This window comes from Oncorhynchus nerka, linkage group LG27, assembly GCF_034236695.1.
Source record: "Oncorhynchus nerka isolate Pitt River linkage group LG27, Oner_Uvic_2.0, whole genome shotgun sequence".
Classification (NCBI taxonomy): Eukaryota; Metazoa; Chordata; class Actinopteri; order Salmoniformes; family Salmonidae; genus Oncorhynchus; species Oncorhynchus nerka.
In genome coordinates, this window is record NC_088422.1 from 48045098 (window position 1) to 48061234 (window position 16137).

Genomic DNA, 16137 nt, shown 5'->3' on the forward strand with positions numbered 1-16137 from the left:
GCTGTGTATTCACTCGTGTGTCCGTCTCTTGAAGTCACTTTTCTGAATTGTTTTCTGTCATGACTTATTCTAATTTTTTATTTTACTTTTTTTCTCGCAATAAACCAAAAACGTACATAGACAAAAACAATAGGCAACATAACATTAACATACATACATTCACCAGTGTTAATTAGTGTAGATTTTTCAGTGTAACATATTTAGTGATTATTAAAGAGTTAAATTAAAACTCTAAATAGTTAAATTAACAAACTATAGTTTTGACAAGTTGGGTAGGACATCTACTTTGTGCATGACACAAGTAGCTTTTCTAACAATTGTTTACAAACAGATAATTTCACTTAAAATTCACTGTATCACAATTCCAATGGGTCAGAAGTTTACATACACTACATTGACTGTGCCTTTAAACAGCTTGGAAAATTCCATAAAATTATGTAATGGATTTAGAAGCTTCTGATAGGCTAATTGACATCATTTGTGTCAATTGGAGGTGTACCCATGGATGCATTTTTGGAGAAATACTTTTTGGAGAAATGTCCTCTGGTTTGATGAAGCAAAAATAGAACTGTTAATAATGACCATTGTTATGTTTGGAGGAAAAGGGGGACGCTTGCAAGCCGAAGAACACCATCCCAACCGTGAAGCATGGGGGTGGTAGCATCATGTTGTCTGGTGCACTTCACAAAATAGATGGCATCATGGGGTAGGAAAATTATGTGGATATATTGAAGCAACATCTCAAGACATTAGTCAGGAAGTTAAAGCTTGGTCGCAAAAGGGTCTTCCAAATGGACAATGACCCCAAGCATACTTCCAAAGTTGTGGCAAAATGGCTTAAGGACAACAAGGTCAAGGTATTGGAGTGGCCATCACAAAGCCCTGACCTCAATCCTATAGAAAATTTGTGGGCAGAACTGAAAAAGTGTGTGCAAGCAAGCAGACCTACAAACCTGATTCAGTTACACCAGCTCTGTCAGGAGGAATGGGCCAAAATTTGCCCAACTTATTATGGGTGTCACACCCTGATCATAGTTTGCTTTGTATGTTTTGTTTGGTCAGGGTGTGATCTGAGTGCGCATTCTATGTTGGATGTCTAGTTTGTCTGTTTCTGTGTTTGGCCTGATATGGTTCTCAATCGGAGGCAAGTGTTAGTCGTTGTCTCTGATTGGGAACCATATTTAGTAGCCTGTTTTGTTATTGTGGGTTGTGGGTGATTGTCTATGTTAGTTGCTTGTGTGAGCACAGTTCTTATTATAGCTTCACTGTCGTTATTCATTTATTGTTTTGTATAGTTTGTTCAAGTGTTCTCTGTTCATTAAATTCACGATGAGCACATACCATGCTGGATTTTGGTCCTCCGATCCTTCCAACTACGAGGAAGATTGTGGAAGGCTACCCAAAATGTTTGACTCAAGTTAAGGAATTTAAAGGCAATGCTATCCAATACTAATTGAGTGTTTGAAAACTTCTGACTCACTGAGAATGTAATGAAAGAAATACAAGCTGAAATAAATCACTCTTTTCTTTTATTCTGACATTTCACATTCTTAAAATAAAGTAGTGATCCTAACTGACCTAAAACAGGGATTTTTTTATTTGGATTAAATGTCAAGAATTGTGAAAAACTGAGTTTAAATGTATTTGGATAAGGTGTATGTAAACTTCCCTACTTCAACTGTATCACTTATACAACACGCACACTTTTAGCATAGACACTTTTACACCCCTACTGGCTTGCCCCTACTAACTAACCACTAGCAACCTTGAATTAAATCACTTATTAACAGTTCAGCACATCAGCATTTCTCATACTGTTACACAAAGTCAAGATAAACCTTTACCATCATGGTATTCATTAAATGTAAATATAAGAAAACTGGCTAAAATGCTCTCGTTGGGAAATGTTAGCTATAGCTAGCCACATGCTAACCTGAGTGCTAAGGTTACTAACGTTACTAGCAACAGTAACAGTAAATCCAGGCATAATGGCTACCACAAACATTGGCTACCATGATATCCTGCAAGTTCTATCGGCTAATAAAGATCAGAGAGCAAAACTAAATACATACTGTACCTTGAAATGAAAACAATGACTGTACTATTTCACTGTACTTGTACACTTGACATAAAAAAATTGAAACTTCATACAATAGGTGATTTCCACCACTACAGTGTGAGATTTCAGTCACAATGTACGCATGAGTGTTCTGTCTCATTGAGAGGATTCCTCTACAGGGTTTCTGTGTAATACAGATGATGTGTCTACCAGGGGTTTACATTTCAAGTGCTATTTATATGGATACATACATTATTGCTATTGGGCAACGTGTGCCGGGGTGCAGAAATACATACATTAACACACATCTCTAACCTTTTTGTTCGAGAGACAGTGTCAATGCTAGTACTGCCTTCTTACCAGAACAAGTACTGGTCAGTCACTGATAAGCAAGTTCACAATAAGGCACTATTACACACCAATAAACAAAATATGTGGACTCAGTGGACAGGCTTGTAGCACTGTCTTTTGAATATGTGGACATCTCACTACTCTCACAATTCCCACTCCTCTCACCTGCAAACAGGTGAAGCTCGAACCACACACAATTATCCCACTGATTGATGATTAAATTAATTGATTAATTGATAGCTTCATAATTTATTAAATTACAAAGTTGAGGTAGAAAAGCAACGAAACATCTGTGAATGACAATCTACAGTGGTTGGGTGGTCTAAACGGTGTCACACATTGTTATCACGGTGAGGCGAGGGACTGCTTGAAATGCAGACGCTTTGAGTGGCGCTGTCCATGGTGCTTAATCTGATAACGCTGACAGCGACTTCGTCTGAATGAACTCAAACCGCTCGCTGAGAGCCACACCAATTAGCCTATAGTGAATACAACTGCCTTACCCTGACATTTTTTTCACACATTGAAAGAGCCATGCTTATATATTGACTAGGCAACAGAATACCATCAGAGCTGGTAACCGAAACAGAGCTGATTATATAACAGGTAAAGTCTCATCCTCACCTTCAACCTCGTCCTCGGGCAGGTTGACCGGGGCTCGGTAGGCGAGCATGTCCGGGATAGTGCAGATGCCCCGGTACATCAAATTGGAGGTGATTGGATGCATGATAGGCATGGCTGCGGTGACGGTCTGGGGCTGCCACCTGTGACCTGGTCTTCATATGAGTGGTTCTTCAGAGAGTCGTTCACAACTTTACTTTCAAAGAGGGTGCGGGGGTCAAGTCCATGGATAGGAAGGAACCGCTGTGGCCACAGGATCGAGAGGCAGGGGAGAGGAGAAGATTCGTGAATTCCTCCCCCGTTCTTTGGTAAATGAACACTAAGAAGCCTAATATATATAATTTTTTTTTATAGACGTGACGTTGTCACAGTATATCGTTTTTATTTATCTGGATAGTTGACAGTTATGTTTACAGACATTGCGAGATGGATCAAGCCTAGGTTGAGGGAATTAATTGGCAACTTTTGAAACATGCCTATATTGCCACACGTATAATTGCTATTAGCTGAACAAAACTAAACACATCACGGCGACTCCATCTGCTGAGACACACTGCCAGTGAGCTTTCAGCGCAACATGCAAATAAAAAAGGCAAGCGGTTTAACTCACTGCGGTAGAAGAGAGGCAGACAAAGACAATGAGACAATTCAACGATGCTTAATCCGTTGTTTTTGTCCAGTCGTTCATGCAGATAAATAATATTAATTCAGCCACTTGTTGGATCTCTTGGATGCAAGTTATTTTCTTCTTCCATTGAGCACTCAGTGATACAAATCACACAGTGATACAAATCCAGGTGAACAATACAAATGAAAGACTGACAGAGTAGGAATTAAGAGGTCAAATTTACCTTCACTCAAATCTGTCTCAGGAATCGTTAGAACATTCACTAAAATAGCCTATGCGTTCAGCCTAAGCACTCGCTCGCCCTTATTTTGGTCATTGGCACGGGGGCGCCTTTTCATCTCCAATTCACTATTTGTTCCGCACAGGTAAGGGACTCTTGTGAACGGCTGCCCTGGACCCTGTGTATAGTCAGCTCTCTCACACACCCGTCCACACACACTCCGTACCCTGACTCAACTGTGTGTGCATCTTTCTCTACGCGTTCAACCTGAATTCCACACAGCGCGCAACTAAATCCCGTAGCGTCACACGTGCTCCACTGGTATCACATAAACAACGAGAGCTGTGATTAATGACAACGAGGCACAATAGCATACCGATGATTTATCCCCTGGCGTCTCTCCTCTCAAATTAATACATTTGATATTTTATATCTGAAACCTTAAATTGCAGACCAAATGTTAAACACTGAACAGCCATGTGTGCCATTGAGGTTGTTGACCAGAAACCACTGAATGTGATGCCAACAGGACCAAAAGTATGTGAACACCTGGTTGTCGAACATCTCATTCCAAAACCATGAATATAAATATGGAGTTGGTCCACCCTTCGCTGCTTGAACATCCTGCACTCTTCTGGGAAGGCTTTCCAATAGATATTGGAACATTGCTACAGGGACAAGAGCAGCCACAAGGCTCGTAGTCGGAGTTCCAGTTCATCTTAAAGGTGTTCGATGGGGGTTGAGGTTAGCTCTCTCTGCAGGCCAGTCAAGTTCTTCCACAACGATCTCAACAAACCATTTCTGTATGAACCTCGCTTTGTGCACATGCACATTGTCATGCTGAAGCAGGAAAGGTCCTTCCCCAAACTGTTTCCACAAAGTTGGAAGCACATAATTGTCTAGGACATCATTGTATGCTGTAGCATTAAGATTTGTCATCACTGGGCCGAACCCGAACCATGAAAAGCAGCCCCAGACCATTATTCCTCCTGCACCAACTTTACAGTTGGCACTATGCATTCTCTCGGGTAGCCCACTCCTGGCATCTGCCAAACCCAGATTCATCTGTCAGACAGCCAGATGGTGAAGCGTGATTCATCACTCCAGAGAATGCGTTTCCACTGCTACAGAGTGCAATGACGGTGAGCTTTACACCACTCCTGCTGACGTTTGGCATTGCGCATGGTGATCTTAGGCTTGTGTGCAGCTGGTCGGCCATGGAAACCCATTTCATGACACTCCAGACTAACAGTTATTGTGCTGACGTTACTTCCAGAGGCAGATTGGAACTCGGTAGCGAGTGTTGCAACTGAGGACAGACGATTTATATGCATTACGTGCTTCAGCACTTGGTGGTCCCATTTTGTGAGCTTGTGTGGCCTACCACTTTGTGGCTGAGCCGTTGCTCCTAAAGGTTTCCAATAACAACACTTACAGTTGACCGGGTCAGCTCTAGCATGGCAGAAATTTTACGAACTGACTTGTTGGAAAGGTGGCATCCTATGATGGTGCCATGTTGAAAGTCACTAGCTCTTTAGTACAGGCCATTCTACTGCCAATGTTTGTCTATGGAGATTGCATGGCTGTGTGCTTGATTTTATACATCTGTCAGTAACAGGTGTGGCTGAAATAGCCAAATCCACTCATTTGAAGGGGAGTCCACATAAATGTGTAATAATAGGGCAGGCATTTAAAGTTAAAGTAAGTGAAGTCACAGGTGTTTTTCATGAAGTTCTAAAAAAGGGATAGTTCAGCCAAATTCCAAAATAAAATGTTGTTTTCCTTACCCTACAAGCAGTCTAGGGACGGCAATACAGGATTTGGTTTAGTTCTCATGGCCCTGTTTCCAAATTTGTCGCCACTAACCATTTGGACATGATGTGTGAAAAATGGTAATATCAAAACCGTGGCTAGAAGGAGATTTGTGCCACATTTTAGCATTTGGAAACAGTGTCAGGGAAATAAAACCAAAGCATGGATTGCTGTCATACCTTGTCCATAGCTTGCTTGCCGAGGATTATAGGCTTAAGGTGGCTTCCTTGATCACGCAGGTCGCCAGCCTACGTAAGAAACTGGGGAAACAAGCGGATACAAACAACGAATAGTTTCGTCGTCCTGGAGCCTGATCTTCCTGCACCTTCGTCGCTGGTTGTACTTGTGCCTGTCCGCCGCAGTGTCTACTCCTACGATTTTGAAGTCGACGTTGGCAACCTTCCATCCCTGCTCTGGATCGAGCCGGGCTTCTCGCTCTGTTGGAGGCCTCACCCATCCATAAACGGTTCTCTGAATCCTGTGACGTGTGGGAGTGGGTGGATTTCCTCGTCTTTCTCGCCAGCCGTGATTTTGGGCAGCTCCATGGTAAGAAATGTGACCGTTCCTGGTGCAAAAACAATGTCCTATCCTGGAGTTTGAGAATATCACATTACTAAGCTGCTCCTGAATTCGATTATATCGTAGTCCATGTGGGTTTTAATGACATTATAAAGGGCAGCTCTAAACAGTTGAAACTGGATTTTAAAGAGCTGATTGACACTGCTAGAAAGTAATAAAAAAAACATCATATCTGGCCCTGTGCTCTCTCTAAATCATGGCATTGAAAGTTTTGGCTGGATTCTTTCACCTCACAACTGGCTACGTGACTATTGAAGCTCAATGTGTGCAACTCTTGTTTAGAATTTCGATAACTTTTGGAAACGTAACACGTTTTATAAGGAGGATGGGATCCACCAAAATCATTTGGGTTCCTGGATCATTTCACAGCATTATAAGGCTGAATTGAGACATTGACTTATCAATGACCCAAGCCCAGCTCAGTTAATCCCTACCATTGTGATGCTGAGTTGCCATAATGCTTCAGCAAATGTAAATTGTACCAGGGGAGTTGGTAGACACAATGTAAGTAACCTCATTTATGTCCCTATAACTGCCATGAATGCCTCTGCTGATCCTATAGCTATTGTATGTAGTAATCATGTGCCTATGAACCAGATTTATACTGTTAGCACTGAGGCAGTGTGCCCTAGTAGAAAGTCCACTGTAAATAACATGAGCATATTTACTTCTGCTAAACTTCCCAGTAAAGTAAATGAAAACAAGTAAGCATCCCAGAAGAAACATGCTTAAAATAGGCCACGTTAACATATGTAGCTTAAGGAACAAGGTTCATGAAATCAATAAATTGCTAGTAACAGATGACATTCATTTCTATCTCTGAAACTCACTTAGATAATACCTTTGATGATACAGTGGTAGCAACACAAGTTTAGAACATTTACAGAAAAGACAGAAATGCCAATGGTGGAGGTGTTGTTGTTTATATTCAGAACCACATTCCTGTTAAGCTTAGAGATGATCTCATGTTAAATACTGTTGAAGTAATGTGGCTACGGGTTCATCTGACTCACGTAAAGCCCATTTTTTGTGGAAAACTGCCAAAAACCACCAAGTGCTAACAGTAAGTATCTGAATAACATGTGTGAAATGCTTGATAATGTATTTGATATCAACAGGTTGCAGGGACTGGTTACAGTTTGAAGTTTTTTCTTGAGTGGGTAGCTTGATGAAAGCCAGTAAATATTTAAATCACCCAGAAAATATCAGTCAACCTACCAGGCTAGTTACAAACAGCACAGGAATTAAATCATCAACATGTATTGATCACATCTTTACTAATGCCGCAGAAATGTTCTTGAAAGCAGTATCCAGTACTCAGCTCCACCATTCTTTGAATCAGATGGCTCGTTCATCATAAAACCGAATGATATTGCCAAATACTTTAATGACTTTTTCATTGGAAAGATTAGCAAACATAGGCATGACATGTCAGCAACAAACGCTGACACTACACATCCAAGTATATCTGACCTAATTATGGAAGACAAGCATTGAAATGTTCAAGTCCGTAAAGTGAGTGCGGAAGAGGTGAAAAAATGATTGTTGTCTACTAACAATGACAAGCCACCGGGGTTTGACAACTTGGATGGAAAATGACTAAGGATAATACCGGACGACATTGCCACTCCTATTTGCCATATGTGGATCAACACCTGGATTCGGCTTATGTAGCAAATTGTGAATTTATTTTTATTTTTACATTGGATAAAAGTAGAGACTCATACACTGCACTCATCATACACTGCATTTGATGAACAATGGGAAAGTAATTCTGCTTTGAAATTTGATCAACTTGTAAACTCACTTTTGAGAAAATCACCTTTGAATGTTTTAGTATCTAGTGAAAAGCTCTTCTTTGTCTACACCCATTTAGCATCGTTCACACTCTTTTAAGTTTATCCCCACCCATCTCGTTTCACTCTCTGAGTACACACTTGATGCTCTGGCCGGTGATTTGTTTACCTCTGGACAACATGAAAACAGCCTAACCAGCTCTGCTGGCAACAATTTCATTATGCTTTTTGCAGACGTTTACTGACAATGGCCATATTCAACGGGTGTTGTACACACGTCACTTAAAATGAGCTAACAAGCCAGCCAGCTAACATTAGCTAGTTATTAAACAACAATAAACAAAGTACCAACAATGCCTAACATTAGGCTCTAACTAGAAAACAAACAGCACTGGGAAACAAATAACAACGTCCGCTAGGGAGCCAGCCAACTAACGTTAGCTAGCTAGCTAACAGTACACTTTAGCTTAAGACATACAGCTAGCTAACTAGGTAAACTAGGGACACCTGGCTAGGTAAACAACATTTTAGATCACACACGTCACGTAACGTTAGCTAATGAGCCAGCCAGCTAACGTTAGCTAGTTAAACAACATTGAACAACATGCCAACAATGCCACAGTGCTGGGAGCTAACCAACCAGGTCCAATGTTAGCTAGCTAACATTAGGCTCTAATTAGAAAAGCAAACGACTATGGGAAACAAATAATAACGTCAGCTAGGGGGCTAGCCAGCAAACGTTAGCTAGCTAGCTAACAGTACCCTTTAGCTTGAAATGAAAACACTTTCTGTCCAATACCTGAAAAAGTAGCTGCTAACGCTAGACTATCTTACCTGTATACATCCTCATGCATGATGATGATGTCTCCTTGTCAGGAATGCCATACCACGGTTGCCCTTAGTTTGAAGATGTAATCCAGAGACAGGTGTTTTCTCCATCTCTTTAGCTATCATACTCTAATTCCACTGATTTCAAACCTTGATCTTCCAGAAAGTGGAGAGCAACACTTATGCATCTCCACTACACAATACATTAAAAAAAGCCGTGCTTGACAGGATTACCAACACATACCGACAAGCTCAAATAGACAGAAGCCTTGAATATGGCAGACCAATCAGAATACTTCTCTCGGCATGTCCAGCCCACTCATTATTGCAGCCAATCATGACTGGTGGGAAGGTTGCTTGCTTTTTCTGTGGCTTTACCCACAAGGCTCGTAATTTAATTAACAATTGTATTCATATTTACAGATGGCATACTTTTTGGTTATTAAGGCACATGAAAGTTCACATGTTTGAGAAGGCCCCAAAACGCATTTTGATAAAAATACATTTTGTGACATGCGACATACTTCTAGTTTCCTGAATCGGGTTACATATTTTCTGGCTCAAATAGCCGACCAATCAGCCTGTTACCAACCCTTAGTAAACTTTTGGAAAAAATTGTGTTTGTGTCACGCCTGCTCCCGCTCCCCCTCCCTAGCTCTCGAGGGCGCCAGGCTGCCCATCATGACACACAGTTGTCTCCATCGTTATGTGAACCAGCCCTTGTTTGGAGTCACCTGGACACAATTACTTTGTTGATTGCTCCTCTTATATCTGTCTGTTCCTCAGTTTGATCCCCGTGTCAGCATTATTGTCGTTATGTTTCCCCTGTCCAGACGCTGTCCTTGTCTGTTTCATGTCGGTTATTTATTAAATGGTCACTCCCTGTACTTGCTTCTCGTCTCCCAGTGTCTGTCCTTACAGAATGCTGACACACAATTTGAAGCATCAGTGAGTGTTTTGTTTTTGTTGGTGACATCTTGTCCGGTTGCAGCTGCCCGAAAGGAACCGGGGGTGCCTCAGCTGGCTCGTCGGGATTCCACGCCTTAGCTGGCTCGAGAGGTTTCCTTGCCTCAGTTGGCTCACAGGCTCACACCCCACGCCGTGCCTCAGCCGGCTCATCAGGCTCCCACACCTCAGCCGACTCATCAGGCTCCCACGACTCAGCCATCTCACCAGGCTTCCATGCCTTAGCCGCCTCATCCGGCTCCCGCGCCTCAGCCAGCTCGTCAGGCTCCCACGCCTCAGCGGAATTGCCAGGCTCTCACGCCTCAGCCGGCTCATCGGGCTCCCATGCCTCAGCCAGTTCGTCGGGCTCCCACGCCTCAGTGGGCTCGTCGGGGTCCCACACCTCGGCCGGCTCATCGGGCTCCCACGCCTCAGCCGGCTCATCGGGCTCCCACGCCTCAGCCGCCTTGTCGGGCTCCCACGTCTCAGCCGCCTCGTCGGCTACTACAGCAAGTGAAATGACTGCAACATTTACAAAGTGCTGCAGTTAGTTTCAGAGTGGATGGCAAGGAATAAGTTAGTCCTAAATATTTCTGAAACTAAAAGCATTGTATTTGGAATAAATCATTCACTATACCCTAAACCTCAAATAAATCTTGTAATAAATCATGTGGAAAATAAGCAAGTTGAGGTGACTAAGTTGAGGTGCACAGACACATGCATACACACACACAATAACATAAGCACTATACACACATGTTCACATGGATTTTGTATTGTAGATATGTGGTAGTGGTGGGGTATGGACCTGAGGGCACACAGTGTGTTGTGAAATCTGTGAATGTATTGTAATCTTTTCATAATTGTATAACTGCCTTAATTTTGCTGGAACCCAGGAAGAGTAGCTGCTGCCTTGGTAGATCATAATAAATACAAATACAGAGTAAGTAAACCAATGTTTAGTTTTATAATTTGGGTTAACTATCCTTTTATGTAACTTTTTGGTCAAAGTCACCAAATTCACATAGACATATGAGTTTCAGAGTTCAGAGTATAGATCTGTCATTCTCATTGAATGCAAGTCTAAAAGCAGTAGATCTATTCTATGTGCACTATTTTTATGCTTCCCACTCTTAAGTTTTGTTTTTGTGTCTTTTACTTTCGGTTGGTACACTAACTTCAAACAGCTGAAAATAAAATATTTGTTGTTTTTAAAAATATTTCAGAGCGATTCTTAACACTAAATACTGCTTGCTTTGTTAGATAAACTGTAATTAGGTGAACCATTATAATTTTCGCGAACAGGAAATGGCAGAGCGTTTTCTGCATATTGCAACTTTAAGTATGAAAAATGTTTCTGGATTTTCGGGACAGTGGCTCTTCAATGTCTTTTTGTTCTGTGATTAATAAACTATTGAGTGTTTTAAAAGATAATTCAAGTCACATAACCTTCGTTCCCAAGTGTTGCTTCTGAGACTGAGGTATTTGCGTAACAATGGACAAGGGCGTATATATATATATGTATATATATGGTACAGTACAGTAGGTTTGCTATTGGAAACAATTATAATCTCGCATCATTAGCCCTTATCAACACTGCTCTCCCACTGGGCACAGATGTCAGTTAAACATCTAGTTTTGATTGTTGAGCTGTCAACTGACGTGAATTCATTGTGAATTCAACAAAAATGGTCAGCATGTCATTGGATTTAGATTTAAAGTTGCGTGAAAAAAAGACTAAATGTCCAATACATTTTTCATGTTGATTCAACATCATCACATAGATTTTTTTGTTGTTGAAATGACGTGGAAACAACGTTGATTCAACCAGTTTTTGCCCAGTGGGATGTGTGTGTGTCACTCCTCTGTTGACGACTTGGGAGGGCAGTGTTGGGGTCACTTCCATCTCCCCTAATTTATATGTAATTACAGTCCATCAGAGACATCATGAATATAGTGTTGAGAGTAAACACAGACACACACAAGCACACACACACACACACACACACACACACAGTGCCTTCAGAAAGTATTCATACCCCTTGACGTATTTCACATTTTGTTGTGTTACAGCCTGAATTCAAAATGTATTAAACATATAGATTTTCAAATAGATTTAAGTCAAAACTGTAACTTGGCTACTCAGCAAAATTCAATGTCTTCTTGGTAAGTAAGCAACTCTAATGTAGATTTGGCCTTGTGTTTTAGGTTATTGTTTTGCTGAAACGTGAATTAATCTCCCAGTTTCTGGTTGAAAGCAGACTGAATCAGGTTTTCCTCTAGGATGTTGCCTGTGCTTAGCTCTATTCCGTTTATTTATTACCCTGAAAAACTCCCCAATCCTCAATGATTACAAGCATAATCATAACATGATGCGCCACCACAATGCTGGTACTCAATAATGTGTTATATTGGATTTGCCCCAAACATAACACTTTGTATTCAGGAGGAAAAGTTATTTGCTTTGCCAAATGTTTTGCAATATTACTTTATTGACTTGTTGCAAACATGATGCATGTTTTGGAATATTTGTATTCTGTATAGGTGTAACGGTTTTCCTTAGGTGAAAGAGAGTCAGACCAAAATGCGGCGTGGTTATTGCAATCCATGTTTAATGAGACAAAGTAAACACGATCAAATACAAAAACAAATAAACGTAACACGAAAACCGAAACAGCCTAATACTGGTGCAAAGTAACACAGTGACAGAACAAGGACAATCACCCACAAAACCCAACACCAAAAGGCTACCTAAATATGGTTCCCAATCAGAGACAATGACGAACACCTGCCTCTGATTGAGAACCATATCAGGCCAAACATAGAACAAGACAAACTAGACATGTAACATAGAATGCCCACTCACCTCACACCCTGACCAACCAAAACATAGAAACATACAAAGCAAACTATGGTCAGGGTGTGACAATAGGTTTCCTTATTTTTACTCTGTTAGTTACGTTCGTATTGTGGTGTAACTACAATGTTGTTGATCCATCCTCAGTTTTCTTCTATCACAGCCAATAAACGTTGTAACTGTTTTAAAGTCACCATTGGTCTCATGGTGAAATCCCTGAGCGGTTTCCTTCCTCTCCGGCAACTGAGTTAGGAAGGATTTCTGTATATTTGTAGTGACTGGGTGTATTGATACACCATACAAAGTGTAATTGATAACTTCACCATGCTCAAGGGATATTCAATATTCAATGTCTGATTTGTATTTGTTTTACCCATCTACCAATAGGTGCCATACTTTGTGAGACACTGGAAAAACTCCCTGCTCTTTGTAGTTTAATCTGTGCTTCAAATTCAATGCTCGACTGAGGGACCTTACAGATATTTGTATGTGTAGGGTACAGAGATGAGGTAGTCATTCAATTATTGCACAAATTAATATTGCACAAAGAGTGAGTCCATACAACTTATTATGTGACTTGTTAAGCATATTTTTTACTCCTGAACTTATTTATGCTTGCCATAACAAAGGGGTTGAATACTTATTGAATCAAGACATATAAGCTTTTCATTTGTAATTAATTTGTATAAATGAATACAAAATTCATTCCACTTTGACATTATGGGGTATTGTGTGTACGGCAGGCCAGTTGCAATTCTTTAAAATTGAATTAATTAAACATTTAGGCTGTAACACAACAAAATGTGGGAAAAGTCAAGGGGTGTGACTACTCTGAAAGCACTTTACGTGTGAGACACATCTGATATCCTGTACACCTCAATTTTCTTAATCCCGCCTCTACATTGATGTCACTCTCTATCTCTATATATATATATATTTCTCTCTCTCTGGCTCTCTCGTTCTCTCTCTGCCTGCTTGCCTTTCTTCATCCCTCCATCCCATCCCTGTGTTAAATCCGAAGGCCCGTTAAAAACGCCTCTCCACATCATTGCCTGCACCAACCAACCCAGGCCATTGAGTCACAATCCTCTCTTAGAAGAAGCATTCAAAGCTTCTCTCGAATCCAGGGATTTTCTTCCAAGTTACTTTTCAACTGTTCATCGATCCCGATGCAACCAGCTCCCCGTGACGACTGGGCTGTAAACAAAAAGCTTGAAGTTCTCTGTGACTATACCACCTCCTCCATCTTCTCCAACATAAACCTGGAGTCCCACCCTTTTATGTTCACAAAGCAGCATACCTACATTATAGAGTGCACTCATTGAAGAGAAATGGAGGAGGTCAGACTGCTTTGTTCTTCCAATAGACACGCAATTAACCTGACGTTTAGGCCCCAGTCAGTGCCTTCCTTTGTTACCTCAGGCATCTAATGATTTCCCTCTCCTGTGCTGGAGCCTGTGTGTTAGTGTCTCCTACTGTTGTTTTCTGGCTCAACTCTATGTCAGTGGTGTGATGAGTCTTTCGGTCTCAGGGCTAGCACAAGATGGCAGTGCTCCTACCCTCACTGCCCACACCACTCACTGCATAAGCCCTCTCATCTGTCTGAATTCCAAATCGGGAACTAGATTTTGTACCCGCAAGGCAGTTGCGTAGATGTTAGACAGAGTTACAGTAGGTGGTAGAGGATCAATTCGGAATTCATTGTATGTTGTCCAGTAGCATTTCTCATAACCAAAAATGAGCTGACCCTGTGTCAGTGCTTAGGTACAACTCCTTCCCACTCATTGCCACTCATGGGCAATTGTGTGCTACGAGCTAGCATATGCCATACCATGATGGCATGGAACTGGGCTGAGCTGAACTAGGGGGACTAGGGAAACAGGGGTGGGTAGCTGAGCTAGGGGGACTCTGGTGATGCCCATCAGGGCTCTGATGACAGTTTGGCGCCACAGATTTAAACCTCATCACACCGAGCCCAGCTCCTCAGCTCCCTGGCAGTTATTCACCAAAGACAAGAAGGTGGCTCACAGGAGGCTCTTCCTCTTCCTCAGACTCTTTTTTTCTATTGCCAAATCTCTTCTTCAGTCTGCAACAAGGATGTGAAGGAGAGAGACAGGCTTTGGGGAAGAAGCCTTATTGCATTGTTAGAGATGAAAAAATGTGAAAGATTAATAAAGAGGGAAAGAGAGAGGGGTACACTACCGGTCAAAGGTTTTAGAACACCCATTCAAGGGTTTTTCTTTATTTTTATTTTATTTCTACATTGTAGAATAATAGTGAAGACATCAAAACTATGAAATAACACGTGGAATCATGTAGTAACCAAAACAGTGTTAAACAAATCAAAATATATTTTATATTTGAGATTCTTCAAAGTAGCGGCCCTTTACCTTGATGAGAGCTTTGCACACTCTTGGCATTCTCTCAACCAGCTTCACCTGGAATGCTTTTACAACAGTCTTGAAGGAGTTCCCACATACAATGAGCACAGGTCATGTGATGCAACACTCCATCACTCCCCTTCTTGGTCAAATAACCCTTACACAGCCTGGAGGTGTGTTCGGTCATTGTCCTGTTGAAAAACAAGTGAGAGTACCGCTAAGCCCAAACCAGATGGGATGCTGTATGGCTGCAGAATGCTGTGTGAGCCATGTTGGTTAAGTGTGCCTTGAATTCTAAATAAATCACAGACAGTGGCACCAGCAAAGCACCTCCACACCATAACATCTCTTCCTCCATGCTTTACGGTGGGAAATAGACATGAGGAGATCATCCGTTCACCCACACCACATCTCAGAAAGACACGGCGGTTGGAACCAAAAATCTCAAATTTGGACTCCAGACATTTACATTACATTTACATTTAAGTCATTTAGCAGACGCTCTTATCCAGAGCGACTTACAAATTGGTGCATTCACCTTATGACATCCAGTGGAGCAGCCACTTTACAATAGTGCATCTAAATCTTTTAAGGGGGGTGAGAAGGATTACTTTATCCTATCCAAGGACATATTTCCACCGGTTGAATGTCCATTGCTTGTGTTTCTTGGCCCAAGCAAGTCTCTTCTTCTTGTTGTTGTCCTTTAATAGTGGTTTCTTTGAAGCAATTCGACCATGAAGGCCTGATTCACGCAGTCTCTTCTGAACAGTTGATGTTGAGATGTGTCTGTTACTTGAACTCTGTGAAGCAGTTATTTGGGCTGCAATTTCTGAGACTGGTAACTCTGATGAATGTATCCTATGCAAAAAGGTAACTCTGGGTCTTCCACTCCTGTGGCGGTCCTCATGAGGTGCCAGTTTCATCATAACGCTTGATGGTTTTTGTGACTGCACTTGAAGAAACTTTCAGATCTTGAAATGTTTCAAATTGACTGACATTCGTGTCTTAAAGTAATGATGGACTGTTGCTATCTAAGTCATTCCAAAGGATAGTTTTAACA

At 41.4% G+C, this 16137-nt stretch overlaps 1 protein-coding gene across 1 annotated transcript in view; it reads right to left on the reverse strand.

Moving 5' to 3' along the window:
- The window catches only part of LOC115112498 (calcium-binding protein 7-like), a 70497-nt gene extending 67351 nt beyond the window's left edge, over positions 1 to 3146 (reverse strand). The window contains exon 1 of the mRNA XM_065011273.1: positions 3035 to 3146. Coding sequence (XP_064867345.1) covers positions 3035 to 3146 — 112 coding nt within the window. The remainder of the gene's footprint in view (positions 1 to 3034) is intronic.
- Between the last annotated feature and the right edge of the window lie 12991 nt (positions 3147 to 16137).